The sequence below is a fragment of the Dama dama genome, chromosome 26 (genome assembly GCF_033118175.1).
Source record: "Dama dama isolate Ldn47 chromosome 26, ASM3311817v1, whole genome shotgun sequence".
In the NCBI taxonomy this organism is placed as follows: domain Eukaryota; kingdom Metazoa; phylum Chordata; class Mammalia; order Artiodactyla; family Cervidae; genus Dama; species Dama dama.
In genome coordinates, this window is record NC_083706.1 from 31,029,488 (window position 1) to 31,044,448 (window position 14,961).

General features: G+C 40.9%; 1 protein-coding gene across 1 annotated transcript; it reads left to right on the forward strand.

The window, feature by feature from the left end:
* The first annotated feature begins 1,448 nt into the window (after positions 1-1,448).
* On the forward strand, positions 1,449-5,004 carry SMIM28 (small integral membrane protein 28). The gene is made up of 2 exons (XM_061130097.1): positions 1,449-1,559; positions 4,618-5,004. The coding sequence occupies exons 1-2, from the start codon at positions 1,449-1,451 to the stop codon at positions 5,002-5,004; spliced, it is 498 nt and encodes a 165-aa protein (XP_060986080.1).
* The last annotated feature ends 9,957 nt before the right edge of the window (positions 5,005-14,961 follow it).

A 14,961-nucleotide genomic window follows, 5' to 3' on the forward strand; every position in this document is an offset into this window, starting at 1 on the left:
AGATTTCCAATCTGCTTCTCAAGAAAGGAAGGTTTTTAAATAAGTAGATAAGATGGAGAAGAGGTCAAGGGCATAGTATTGGCAAGGCCATTGACACGCAAACAAGTAAAGTAGTGCAGTGGTCCCTAGATGCTCCAGGGTGCTCCTCACATTTCAATGTGGGGATACAGGATTGACTTAAAATAGGAACACATTCATGGAACAAGGTAACGTGTCAACCAAAAGCACAAAATCAACTAATTCCACAGTAAGAAAGGAAAGCATGAAATGCCAAAGGTGTTCCACAGTAGGATACTGACTGAGGTACTGGGATCTTAGTGAAAGCCCTTATCACCAATAAGTTTGGCAAAGTGCCAAAGTGTATTGGGGAGGACACTTGTCTTTGAAAATGCAATGAAAACTACGGATCTTTCCACAAAAATTAAATGTATCTAAAAGTTCAGAAGATTCACCACCCTCCACCAAACCTATCCATAGACCACCATGGGCCAAATGTTAAGAAAAAAAAATCCCACTTAATATCCCACTTAAAAATATGACTTCAGCATCATAACAATCACTTGAATGATGCCTGGATAGGAATATTTGTAGTTGCAATATTGAGTTGTAACATTCTGAGTAAATATTTGAAGCTAAAGTTCACTAAAAGGAAGAATCCAACAGCCATGTCTTAAATGTTAAGTTCTCAATACATATGTAGAATTAAACATCCCCAAGTCACCTCAGTGAATGTGTAAATTGAAAATTTCTTACTGCTTGATATAACTTTATAAAGTTCGTAAGGTAATCATAAGGAAGATTGTGTAGGTACTGGTAATTTGATATTTTTAAAAAAACTGCAAACAGCAAACATTCCATCCAAACAATCTGAGCTATTGTCTCTCTGGCTTCTGTACAATTTTATCATTTAGCATCTTTCATCTAAATAATTCACCAAAATGTAATTAATGAGTCTTGCTTCTCTACCAAATACCCGCTTCTCTCCATACCACAGAATCCAGAAATAATTAAAGGAAATTCAGGTTGGGTAGTTTTTCTTGCTCAGCTGTATCTCTGGAGAGGGGTGTGGTAAGGGAAGGGAGAGGGTCTTATTTACATCAAATATAAATAGCTCTTTACTCACTGAGACCATTTGTGGCACTGTAATAATACAAAGGCAAAGAACATCTGTCTGAAATCTATTCTGTGTCTGGTGTCTGATGCCATGCCTATATGATGAAGGCCACGGAAGCAAACCCAGAGGCACAGAATTTAAACCCAGCCCTCAGAGGTCTCTCTGGTTGGTTTCTTTTCCCTTGCTGATCCTCATCAGAGGACAAATTTACCAAGAGCCATCAGCCGAACACACCCACGCTGGATGTGGGCCGAGAGCAGCAGCTCTGCTGAGGTCTTGCTGAGGTCTGGGCAGCGAGGCGGGAGGGTGACCAGGGCAGCAGTCGGGTGAAGGCATGCGGGCATTGCTGGGCAGCAGCTGGAGGAAGTTTGGCCACGCTGGCCGGGGAACCTACGGGTGGCTAACCAGCGAACCCAGCCTCCCTCTTCTGGAAACTCAGCTGCAGGTCTGTACCTACCACTTATGCCCTTTCTTCCCCCAAAATACCCTTGTTAGCTTTAAAACCAACATCGCCTATATTGTTAGGAAAACTTAGTGGCAACCTTTTGCATTACAGGTGTGACAAAAATATGAAGTTGCTGACTGACCTGGTATAAGGAGGTAACTTGAAAGCTGGATTCTTTTGACAATGATAAATTCAAGTAAAACTTGTCACAGAATATTCTAAGAACACCTGAGATAACAAATATATTAAAGATCACCTGAAGGCAGAAGTCAGCAAATTCTTGCTTTGGTATGACAAGGTTGCATTTTTGCTCAGTAAGCAGTGTCTACATTTTAAAAAAAAGAAAGAAAGAAAGATATTCCCTTTGGCCCTCCAACTGTTTCTAAGAAGCCAAGGATCTTACTTCAGGAAGGGCAGCAAAGAGTTAAGGAGTTTTGCCTCTAAGAAATGCAGCAGCTGCTTTGCTTTCTCTGGGAAATCCCCAAAGGAGTCCCAGTCTGAGGATTCATTAAGGAAAAATATTCATAGCAACCTAAAAACTCAGAATTAATTTATGGTCAACAGGAAAGTGAGTGATACCACTGTCGCACAAGAAAGAGGAAAAGAAACCTATTTTCTTGTTTTCTAGAAATCTGAGGGATGAAATTGGTATTTAAGTTTTCTAAAACCACTTTTTACAGAAATAAATTATACACATATATGATATATCCTTCAGCAGTTACACTTTCTATTGCCTTTTTCTTTAAAGTAATCCCTGTACTACAAAGTCCTTAAGAAATATTAAAAAGTCACTTTGAGGGTAATGAACCATTTAGAATATTTGACTAAAGACATTCTTTCTGCATTAAAAAAAAAAATCCAAAACAATTTGAACCAATATACTATGAATCATTTAAAAAACAAAGATACCACTGTAAATTTGTTCTAGAGCTCCATGGTCTCTTAATTAGGAAAAAAAAAAAAAGAGTTCTTTATCTCAAGAAATTGTCCTAATCTCCTGTGTAAGTGTCAATATCTGGACAAGATAACTCACCCAATGGAAGTATTGATTACAGAAGGGGACAGTAGCATCTTTCTCAAATTTTTGCAACTAACACCATTTGTGGTATAAAGTAAGAGGATTACATAAAAACTTTTAAACAGAATATTAAGTATCTTCATATTCAATGCATATGGAACTTAGAGGGTATAACAGTATTTAAAATTTGATGCCCACAACGGGTTAGAAACTATTATTACCCACATTTATTGAAGGAGAAAGAAGAAAAATCAATTATGCAAAATGGTCCATGGTTATCAAGGTTGAAGAGTGATTAAGTATTAAGAGCTTTAACATTTTAAATGATTTATCTAGTGGGAGAAAATAAACATAGTTTAAATTGCTTTTTCAGTCCAACTTGATTTTTTTAATAATTGTAGTAAATTTATTTTTGAGTTCATCTATTCTTAAAGCTTATATAATCAAAGTCCTTGTTTTATCATAACAGGTTTTAAGAGTTCTGATAAACTAGATTATGTGTGAGAAAACAGAACAAATTCATAGTTCATTGATTCATTATATTCTCAAGCCAACCCTCCAGAAAAGATGATTTTACTCTCATTTCATACTGAAGAAAAACTAGAATCAGAGGGGGTAAGTGAATAGTCCATGGTCACACAGGAATCAGAAGGTCATATTGGAATTCAAGACCACGGCTGTCAAAGCCCAAAGATGATGCTCTGCTGCTCAAGAAAACCTTAAAAAATTGTAAGGATTTTAGGCTAAAATATCATAACTCATATCTTACCAAAACAAAATATCTAACAGTGTAAATATTAAATAGACCATCTAATTTCAAGTCAAAATAACATACATAGTTGTAAATTCTTTAGGAATACAACAACAACAACAAAAAGAAACCACTAGATAAGTCAGTCTCTTAAAATGTCAAGACCAGCAAAACATTTGTTCTTTCCACCAAAATCAAGGCAAAAAACCCAGCTCTCGTAATTTTACTAGTGTAAGTTTTATTTTAAATCAGTAGATCTTAGTATATTGTTTTTTAGACACAATTATAAGGTTTTACACTGTTTTCTTTCCCTCTGTAGTAGTAGATACTAACATTCACATGCGTTGTGAATGGGGAAGCATTTTAACACATTTCTTAGCAGCTTTATGTAAAGTGATGTCTACACAATTTGGAACAGGACTTCTTTTTTCATACCTTGCTGTTGAAGTATCATTCTGTGCCTATTTATATTATTTACTCCATCAAGAATCGTCATTATTCTCACAAACAGATATTATAAAATCAATACCTTTTAGGTTACTTAAAAATTTACCTGCAATTCTTTTTCTTGAGTTCCAAATTTCTATATTTATCCTACAAATATTGCAAAAACAAATTGAAGTAATTTCACAATCTCAATCATCATAAGCATTGGCTATCCAATCAGATTTCAAATGTTATTTATATGCCATAGGAGTATGTAACAATGTCAGATTTTACTCCAGAATCAAAGAAGTTCCAAATGACCCTTGTGCAGCATAAAACATTATTGGTCTAATTCTAAATAAAGTAAGTACATAAATAGTAAGAGTTCTCATTCAATGAATGTGTGATGGATCTACCAACTAAACCTTATTCTAATATTTTTACTTCAGTGGAAATATTGTATGGTATCCTCATGTACTTTTGACATTCTGAATTCATACTTTATAAGTACACTTTAATCATTGGCAGCAATGAATGATTAGAGTGATTTTTAGAGTGAGTAAATGATGGTGAAAGTGAAAGTCGCTCAGTTGTGTCTGACTCTTTGGGACCCCATGGACCATGCAGTCCATGCAATTCTTCAGGCCAGAATACTGGAGTGGGTAGCCTTTCCCTTCTCCAGGGGATCTTCTAGACCCAGGAATCGAACCGGGGTCTCCTGCATTGCAGGCAGATTCTTTACCAGCTGAGCATCAGGCAAGCCCAAATGATGGTAGAATACAAGAGGAAGACAGAGGCCAACCTTAGAACTCCAGGGGTCGTCTTTCCCTGTCTTCTAACCTTACTCCGTTCCTCAACTCCAGGGCACCCAGAAGAGAAGTTCCACCCGGGAAGATGTGGAGCCCTTCCTGTTCATCCTTCTTCCAGCCACCGTCCTGCTCTTCCTGGCCTTTCTACTGCTCTTCCTGTATCGCCACTGTCAGACCCCGCGGGCCCAGGGCCAGGTTTCCGGCCTGGACCTCCCGGAGCAGCCGCCTGCGGGGGAGGTGACCGACTTCCTGCCCGGCTCACCCTGGGGCAGCGAGCAGACCTCCCCTTACTCCCCACTGCCCCCGGAGGCCGCCCTTCTCTCCGACGCATGTTCACCGCCCTCCTATGAGGAGGCCACCAAGGATGCCCCTGGAGAACAGGCTCTGGATGCGGGCATTCAGTGTGGAGAGGGTTCACCTGGACTGGATAAGCAAATGTAAACTTCTCCTGAAAACCGCACAGAACATGGCCCTCCGCCCTTCAAAGAGCCCACTTGGGCAGGGGGACAAGGGCCTCTGGACCTAAGAAGCTGTCAGTCATGGTGGACTCCGGGATGAATGGGTTGGGGCGCAAGGGCATGGAGCTTGACAAACGTCAATCTTGTCAACTCATTTTCAAGTTCCTTAGGGGAAACTTTCCCCAGGTTGTTCCAAAGATGACTGGGCTCTTCTATAACATATACTCCTGAGAAAAACAAACAGTTCTGTATGAGTTGAGGGGAAAAAAGAATTACTAGGGAACATAAGAACTAACTCTGTAGAGAAAGAAAACAGGAAAATGTTGATAAGCCAAAGATAACTGCTTCGACCACCAAATAAAACTTTTCTTTACACAAGTTGTCCAGGGCCTCATTGTTTCACTTCTGTGTGAAGAGGCTTGGAGAGTTCTAGAAAGAGAGAAAAAACAGCTCTAGAGCTGCAGGGGTCAGTGGACCCAGCACATTTTCAAGGCTGTTGTAAATAATGGTCAAGTATATTTCAATATTAATGAGGAAAGAACTGACATTTGCAAGCGTTTTAGCTAAAAAAAAGAAAGTGCTACAAAATTCTCTCCTGAGTAGTGTTGCTCTTGTTTGCCTTCTGACTTGCTTCCTGGACTGTAAGGATTTGGCTTGGTTATGTGGGAATGTCTCACACTAGAATATCATGGGCTGTCCAACTGTGCCATGGCAGGACAAAAAGTGGTTGTTCCCACACACTATCTTGGGGGGACCTGGTGACAACATATGTTCGTCAAGAAGCAGTAATAAGAGTAGAAATCAGTTTAACATTGGAAAGGAAAGTTCAAATCTTTTTTTACCTCATATTGCATTGAAGCGTTGTTTTATTTTTTATTTTTGCTATACAGTAGGTCTTTGTTGGTTATCCATTTTAAACGTAGCAATGTGTACAAGGTCAAAATCTTAAAGAGAAACACAGATAAGCTCTAACAGGGTCTTATAAATCACACTGTTCAAGCTCTTGCTTTGCAGATGTCAAAACTAGAGCTGAGAGAGGTTAAACACCTCCTAAGAGGCAGAGCTGGGACCAGAAGCCTGGCCTCTCTGCCTCGGATCAAAGCATCTTCCCCAGTGCCAGCTGATCTCCCAAGAAAACTGCAAATGTGGAATTTCAGTGCCCACTCCAGACTGAGGGTCAGGGCTCAAAATAAGATGGACATAGCCGAATTTGGAATGGATACAAATCTCCCTCTGATTTTCAAATGGGGAGGAAGAGGTCGGTCATTTACACTTGGGGGCTGTATCAGGATACCCATGGGGGTGGCAAGGTGCCACACAAGGTCCTTAAATTTGTATTTAGTGCTATAATTTCAGGGGTAAAACTTTTTTGTGTTTTCACAGTATAAACAACCTTCTGATGGTTCAAAATGAACAAAAAATGATGACTCTTCAAAATTTTTGACATGAACATTTTTATACTAGATACACAACATGGTAGAGTTATAGAAAAATAGCAAAGTACAATGCATTACTTTTCAAATGTAATCTGATAGAAATCATAGCAGTTTCTTTCAAGACTGAAGCAAAATATAATCTGAGTGAAAAATCAATACAATTTATTTTAGGAAAATTGTACTGAACAATTCTCTAATGGTCTTTAAGGGAAGTAAATAAACAAATGGCAGTGAGAAGCTCAGCAGACAACCTTCTTTATTTAATCCTAGGAATCTAGTTTTCTGTGAGACTGTTGATTTCCCAACTGCCATTTCTTTTTCTTCCCTTGCTAACAGAACCCGGATTTGGTTCTGAAATCCTGGGACCACCTGTGAGAGGCAGACAGATTTCCCTTCCCCCTGCCCACACCAGGGAATGCACAATGAGAGTTAATCATGGTGATCTCAATTCCTTTGCCAGGGACTGATTTGGTCTTTGGGGCTGATGGGGGAGATGTACACAGGAGGAGAGGCTTGCCCTAAAAAAGACTGCCTCACATTCAAAATAAATGCATGGAAAGAAACACTCTTCCTTTCAGCTGGATGTTACATGTCTGCATGCAGTGCCTAGGGCTGTTCCTTGCAACCAGGAGCAAGACATTGGCCAGGACTAGTACTGAAGATAGTAGAGTAGAAAGATGGACAATACCTGGGTTGATGATTGTCATGCTGCCTAATAACCCTGAAAATGTCTATATTTTCATGAGAGAATACCTTTCCCACTACTTAACCATTTAAGCCACGCTTGGTATTTGTAGACAAATGCATCCCAAATACTGCCATTTCAAAAGCCAATATGGAAATGCATTGTCATGTTTAACAATATTCTGATAGGGTTTCCCTGGTGGCTCAGTGGTAAAGAATCAGCCTACTAATGTAGGAGACACAGACTCAATCCCTGGTCTGGGAAGATCTCACATGCTGCAGGGCAACTGAGACTGAGTGCCAACTATTGAGCCCACGTGAGGCAACTCCTGAAGCCTGAGTAACTCAGAGGCCGCGCTCCACAACAACGGAGCCTCCACAAGAGACGCCACCACAGTGAGAATCCCATGCATCACAACTAGGGAGTAGCCCCCGCTCACCACAAGTAGAGAAAAGCCAAGACCCAGCACAGCCCAAAATAAGCAAACAATAAATGTGTTTAGGTAGACTTACTTAAAATAAGTAGTCAATGCTAGGACTCATTGAAGACTTTATCAGTGATGTAGTTAAGGAAATATTTTCTTTTGTGGAACCAAATCAAGCTGTAAGAAAATAAACTACAGCCCCCAGGCCGAATTCCACTTGCAACCTGTTATGGTACATCCTGTGAGACAGACTGATTTTTACATTTTTCAATAGTTAAAAAAAAAAAAGATATTTCATGACACATGAAAGCTATATGAATTAGAATTTTAGTGGCTAGAAATAAAATTATTGGAACCCAGCCAGGCCCACTTGCCTATGACTCTTCCTACATCAAGAGTTGAGTAGTTATAGCGGAGACTATTTGATCTTCAAGGCCCCAAATACTTACTGCCCAGTTCTGTAAAGGTTTGCTGACACTTGCTACACACCAGTGGACTTCAACCCTAGTGCATGGTAGAATTACTCGAGGAATTTTTAGAAATACTGATATCAGGACCCATATAGACCAATTAAACAGAAATAGAGCCAGAGATTCTAATACAAAGGCAAGTCATTTTCTAGGTAATGTGAGTGGATACAAAATACAGGTGAGCTTCTACCCAGGTATAAGGTACCATGTTTAGAGAAAATAAGTCTGTAAATCTAGCTTTGGGGCATCATTTACAACCCAACATTCTCTGTAAACACTTCCCTGAAGCCATCAGCGTAACGTGCATCTGCCACCAATTCAACTCACAAAGCAGGATTTGCAAGCAGAATATTAGAAACAATCATGTACATAGTGCATCCTTTTTTAAATGTTGACACAACTGGCATACACAGGTAGTACTAGCTGTTTGCACTCCAAGCCAGAGAGTGGAATTGATAGAAATCCAGGGATGAAAGAACTAGATTTTAACAGCTAAAAAGTATTTGGGGAAGCAATAACTGTAGCCAGGAAAGATTAAGAATCGGAGGGAGGCAACCTCCCTGGCAGCGCAGGGGTTAAGACTCCACCCTTCCAATGCAGGGGGCGTGGGTTCTCTCCCTGGTCAGGGAACTAGATCCCACATACCACAACTAAAAACCCTCAAGGCCGCAACTAAGATCCGGCACAGCCAAATAAGTTGTTTTTTGTTTTTTTTTTAAAGAGGTAGTATAATAGTAACGGTGACCAGAATGTAGACATTTTCACTAAATTCTACACTGGGTCAGAAAATATCACTAAGGCATCATTTTCTACATAGGAAAAGGAGTCCAGTGTCTGGTCTGGCATGAAAGGAGCTTGAAAGTCGTTTCTCCATCATAACAACAACAAAAAGCCCAACAACTGAAAAATCAACAGCTCCTCTTAAATTCAGCGAACTGTGGTCACAGGCCAACCACTGGTCCCCAAACTAGAGAGAGACGGATACAGAAAATCACAACTTACCTTGAGCAGAAACCCGCACATAGAAACCTCCTCAGGAAACTGGGCCAGAGTCGGGGAAAGCTGAACTGCAATTGAAGGTCTGCTGGAGCCTCAGAGTAAGCAAATCCGAGAACTGAACACTCCAGAGGGGCCCACACTCTGTGAATTTTGCCTCTAGGAGCCCTACCAGATTTTCACAGTGGAGTTCTGAGGAAAAAAAAAAACACCTTATTGTGCTTCCAACAGAAGGAGAGGAAGAGGAACCATCCCGAAACCTGCTAGTACGTTCTGTCTTTGTAACAAAGTCTGCCCTCAGGAAAACTACTTCTCCAGGGCCTAACCTGCTCGGGTTTTATCAGAACCTAACTCACCTTGGAGGGGGCGGGGAATTTGCAGTCCCAGCTGATTCTAGTCTTACACTGCAGAGTGGGTAAATACCCAACTAGCTTGTTCTAATAAAGGGGAGAAAATAAAAAACAGCAGAGAAACACTTTTGAAGTTCACAGCCCAGTGGCACAGGCTCACTAAAAGACTGAGACCTAATCATAAAACTATAAAACATTTTCCCTTCCCCCACATCTAACTACCGACCACCACGTAATTAAAGGCCTGTTTACTGCAGTTCTTTTTGCCTAGGACATTGAGTTTACCCTTCAAGAAAGAATTGTAAGGTATACTAAGAGGCGCAAAACACAATTTGAATTAACAGAGCAAGCATCAGAAACAGATCCAGAGATGGCAGGAATGTTGTTCGAATTATCAGACCAGGAATGTAAAATAAATATGATTAATATGCAAAGAGCTCTAATGGAAAACATAGACAACAAGAACAGAAGGGCAATGTCTGCAGAGAGACAGAAATTCTAAGAAAGAACCAAAAAGAAATGCTAGAAACCAAAAACACTGTCACAGAAATGAAGAATGCTTTTGATGAGCTTATCAGCAGACTGGACACAGTTGAGGAAGGAATCTAAGTTTATGGACATGTTAATAGAAAATTTCAAAAGGGAAAAGCAAAGAGAAACAAAAAACTGGAAAAAAAAAAAAAGCAAAGCAGAATAGACAAGAGTTGTGAGACAACCATAAAAGGTGGTGGTGTGTGCGTGCTCAGTCGTGTCTGACTCTTTGCAACCCCATGGACTGTAGCCTGCCAGGCTCCTCTGTTCATGGGACTTTCCAGGCAAGAATACTGGAGTGGGTTGCCATTTCCTACTCCATAAAAGACCCTGATGCTGGGAAAGATTGAAGGCAGGAGGAGAAGGGGACGACAGAGGATGAGATGGTTGGATGGCATCACTGACTCGATGGACATGAGTTTGAGTAAGCTCCGGGAATGGGTGATGGACAGGGAGGCCTGGTGTGCTGCAGTCCATGGGGTCACAAAGAGTCAGACATGACTAAGTGAACCGAACTGAAAAGGTGTTACATAGGTACAATGGGAATATCAGAAAGCGAAAAGAAATATTAGAAGCAACAATGACAACAAATTTCCCTAAATTAATGTCAAATCACAGATCCAGGAAACTCGGAGAGCATCAAGCAGGAAAACAAACAAAAAGTACCCCTACACCTGGGTATTTCAAATTCAAGCTGCAGAAAACCAAAAATAAAGGAAAAATCTGGAAAGAAGTCAGAGGGGGTGAGAGGGAAAGTTTTACATATAGGAGAGGAAAGATGAGACCAACAACTTCATCTCAGAAACCATGTGGTCCCAAAGACTGAATCAGTCCCTGGGGAAGAAACTGAGATCACTGTACTCTGATATTAGAATAAGGCATCGTAAGTCCCACCATGTTCTCAGGGCAATGCACTTTGCGATACAGAGTTAAAAAATAAAGCTTCTCCTTCTCCATTCCTCCCCCCCATATTCAGACAATACACATAGTCGGATGTTTTGAAAGGCCAACATTGGCATTTATCCTCTCTATCTAGATTCTGAACAAGGCGAGGCAAAAGTTAAATAGTCTCACTTCAAGCACTGAATCTTCTTGGTTCTAAATTATTCATTATTTACTCCTTTATCACACTAATAACCTGCCTCAGAGAGTTGTTAAAACACACATCCACCATAAGGGCAGAGTAAGGATTACTCCCTTTCTGTATTTATCTTCCCATATACTACATCAGACGTTCTCACTTTCTTGTAGGGAAACTAAGATATCAGAACCTACTCGGCCATCAGCCTTACCAGGCTCCATGCCCAGAGCTCACATCATTTTTAGGGGCCCATGAAAATATTTTAATTTCTTTTAAAGCCAGAATTTAAAAAGTTAATTTGGGTGGGGGGCTGTCAAAAATTATACTCACCTTTATAACAACAGAGACATAAAATACAAATGTTTATATTTTTCTACAGAGGAAGGGACCCACCAAAGCAAAAGTGCTTTGGGCCCATCACAGCTATAATGCAGCCCTGGGAGGAAGGCTGTCCCAGATCAAAGGAAGCCAACTTTAGGCAAGGAAACCAGAGAAATCTGACATTTTTTAAGAGGAAATACCTGTGTTCTCTCTCTCTTCCCTACACACACCCAGTGGTTCTAGCCACACTTACCCTCCCTCTCTCCTCCTCTTGTTCTGTTAGTGTCATCAAAGCAGTAAACAATCAAGTGATCTCAATAAGTCTTCTCCTTAGGCAGAATGTGTAAGAACGTGCATACTGAATGAGCAGAGGATCAGGTAAGTTCAAAGAACCAATTTCAGTTCTTAATGAACTGATCCAGAGTTTTTATTCACAAAAGACTATACTAATAACTACTATTTATCAGGATACAGCATGCAAAATATTGGGCCAAGAGATAACCAGGCATTACCTCTTGGAATCCTCAATAGCAAACGAGGTGAATCCCATCCTTTTGTACAAATGAGGAAACAGATTCAAGAAGGCTGAGTCATATGCCCAAATCACACGGCCAGAAAGTAGGAGAGTTGCGATGGAAAGCCAGACTCTTAAACCTTGAAGCAGGCATCTTCTTCTGACCTGGTGGCAAGTGAAAGTGTTACTCATTTAGTCCTGTCTGACTCTTTGCAATTCCATGGACTATAGCCCATCAGGCTCCTCTGTCCCTAGAATTCTCCAGGCAAGAATACTGGAGTGGGTAGCCATTCCCTTTTCCAGACGATCTTCCCAACCCAGGGATTGAACCCTGGTCTCCTGCGTTGCAGGCAGATTCTTTACCATCTGAGCCACCAAGGTAAAGAATTTGTGATGATGGCAGGATTGAAACCACTGTAGCCCCAGAAACTGATGCCTAACTCCAATTCACTGGTATTAAAAATATATTTCAACACTTACATTCTCTTAGGTAGAATGAACCACGTACTGACCACATACAGAGACTTTGCTTTGATTATCCTGTACTTCAGGTACAGGTCCTAAAGAATTCCATCTGTGAAAGCAACATTAATGGGAGTCCAAGCTGTCTCTACCACGTCCATCCAACTGTTTCATCTGCATCTCCAAGCCTAGAGAAGGCAATGTCAACTCACCAAATGATATTCCATTTGTACAATAAATATGAACCTGGAAAAAGCCCCATGTTTCTGAACATTAAATAAATAATAAAAACCAAACTAAAACAAACATGTATATGATATGTTTCAAAATGAATTTATACTATTTTTGCCAGAGTTTTTTGAGAATGTGAGCTACCTAGTTGCGGTATATTTGGTTTCCACTTTTATTTCTCATCATGAACCTGTTACCATCAGTGTGGACATCCCTCTCTGTTTTTAAAAACACTCACCACTGTCTCAGAAGTTATATCAGCCTCATGTTGATTAGAATTGATGCTTTAATTTTTAAAGACATTCCCAGCTTTAGACCTTAGCTTTCTTATCCTCAGCCCCACATTCAATAAATGTCTCTTCATTTTCTGAGGTGCATGAGAAAGGTGGTTCACAGGTGCTTCTAAAGACACTCAATCACGATCCATGTCTGATAAATTCAGATTGGCATTCATTCAACATTTATCAAGCAATTATGTGTCAGGCACCAAGTGTAAATGGGGCTTTGTGGGTTGCTTTGTATCTAAATAATGGATGATTATTAAAATTCTTACCCAAACTAAAGGAGAAACCAGCAAAAGAAAAGACTACATTTTCCATTAGAATACCAAGTTGCTATCCATTTTATAGTTATATTTGTGATTGTAGTAAATGTAAAAAGACCAAATATTTAATTACATTGTGAGCACAGGAATGGCCTCTGAGTAAACAATGACTTGAATGTAAAATAAAAAAGGCTGAACACCAAAGAATTAATGTTAACGAATTGTGGTGCTGGATGAGACTATGAAGAGTCGCTTGGACTGCAAGGAGATCAAACCAGTCAATGCTAAAGGAAATCAACCCTGAGTGTTCACTGGGAGGACTGATGCTGAAGCTGAAGCTCCAATACTTTGGCCACCTGATGTGAAGAGCCTACTCACTGGGAAAGACCCTGATGCTGGGTAGGAGAAGAGGGCAACAGAAGATGATAAGGTTGGACAGCATCAGTGGCTCAATGGACATGAATCTGAGCAAAGTCCAGGAGACAGTGAAGGACAGGGAAGCCTGGAGTGCTGCAGTCCATGGGGTCGCAAATAGCTGGACTCGACTTAGTGACTGAACACCACCACCAACAAAGGACAAAATTTTATATATTTCTAAACCCCACCGACACCTACTACAGCACTATTCATAGACGACATAAATAGTTACTCTTTTCGCTATTATTCCTGAAATAAACCACCTCAAACAGAGTGGCATTTTAAAAAGCAGCCATTTTTTTCTGCTCACGGATTCTGTAGATGCTGCCTGTGCCTGCTCTGGGACCTCTGCGGCCTCAGCACGGAAGAAGGGAGGCTGTCTGGAAGACAAGGAGCTGGCGCCGTCGGAACCCTGGGTCACTGACACGTGCCGTGGCTGTCGCCAGCTCTGTCAGGACCTCAGCTAGGAACCTACACGTAGCTGTCCATGGAGCTGCCTGGGCTCCCTTTCAGCCGGGCTGTTGGATTTCTAAGAGCGGGTAGCCCTAGAACTTGGTGGAAGTTTTTAATGACCAGGCCTCAGAAGTCACACAGCCTGCCCAGTTTAGAGGAAAAGGAGCAGAGACCTCATTCTCTCAATGGGAAGTGCAACAAAGTCACATTATAGGAACAGCATGTTGGGTGAGAAACAACACGGCAACTATCTCTGGGAGATAAAGTCTGCCTCAAGGACGGCATAATCCATGATCAACCGATATCAGCAATTGGTATTAGTACTTCTCTCATACATTTGAATGCTTTGACAACATGGTGTGATTGCCCTTTCACACCCTCCCAAAGTCAGTTAAGGCCTGATGACGTGCTTTGGTCCGTGAAACATGGATGGAAGTGATACACATAACAGCGCAGGAAGCACTTACAGTCAAGCCTCATGATTCCTAGATTCCATGCTTGCAAATTCACCTACTTGCTGATATATATTTTAACCCTTGCATCAATACATCACTTTCTGGCTCATGGGTGGATGTGTATACGGGTAGAGTGGTGAAAAAGCTAAGCCACCAAAGACACATTCCCAGATAAAGTCGAACAAGGCTAAGTTCTGTTTTCTACTTACAGGTCTCATACATTGTCCTTCTCACAGTTTATTTAGGGGCACATTTTTCACATTTTGTGCTTTTCGTTGGTGATCTTGCTCTTTTAAATGCCCTCCCAGGCATAGTGCTGAAGTGCTGTCTAGTGCTCCTGAGAGAAGAGAAGGATGGGATGTGCCTTTTGGAGAAGATACATAAACTTCAAGAAGGCATAAGGCACAGTGTTGCTTTTTGTGAGTCCACTGTTACTGAATTAACAGTATATATCAGGGACTTCCTGGCAGTCCTGTGGTTAAGGCTCCATAGTCCCAACGCCGGGGCACGGGCTCAATGCCTGGCTGGGAAACTAAGATGCCACATGCTGCACAGTGTGGCAAAACAAAT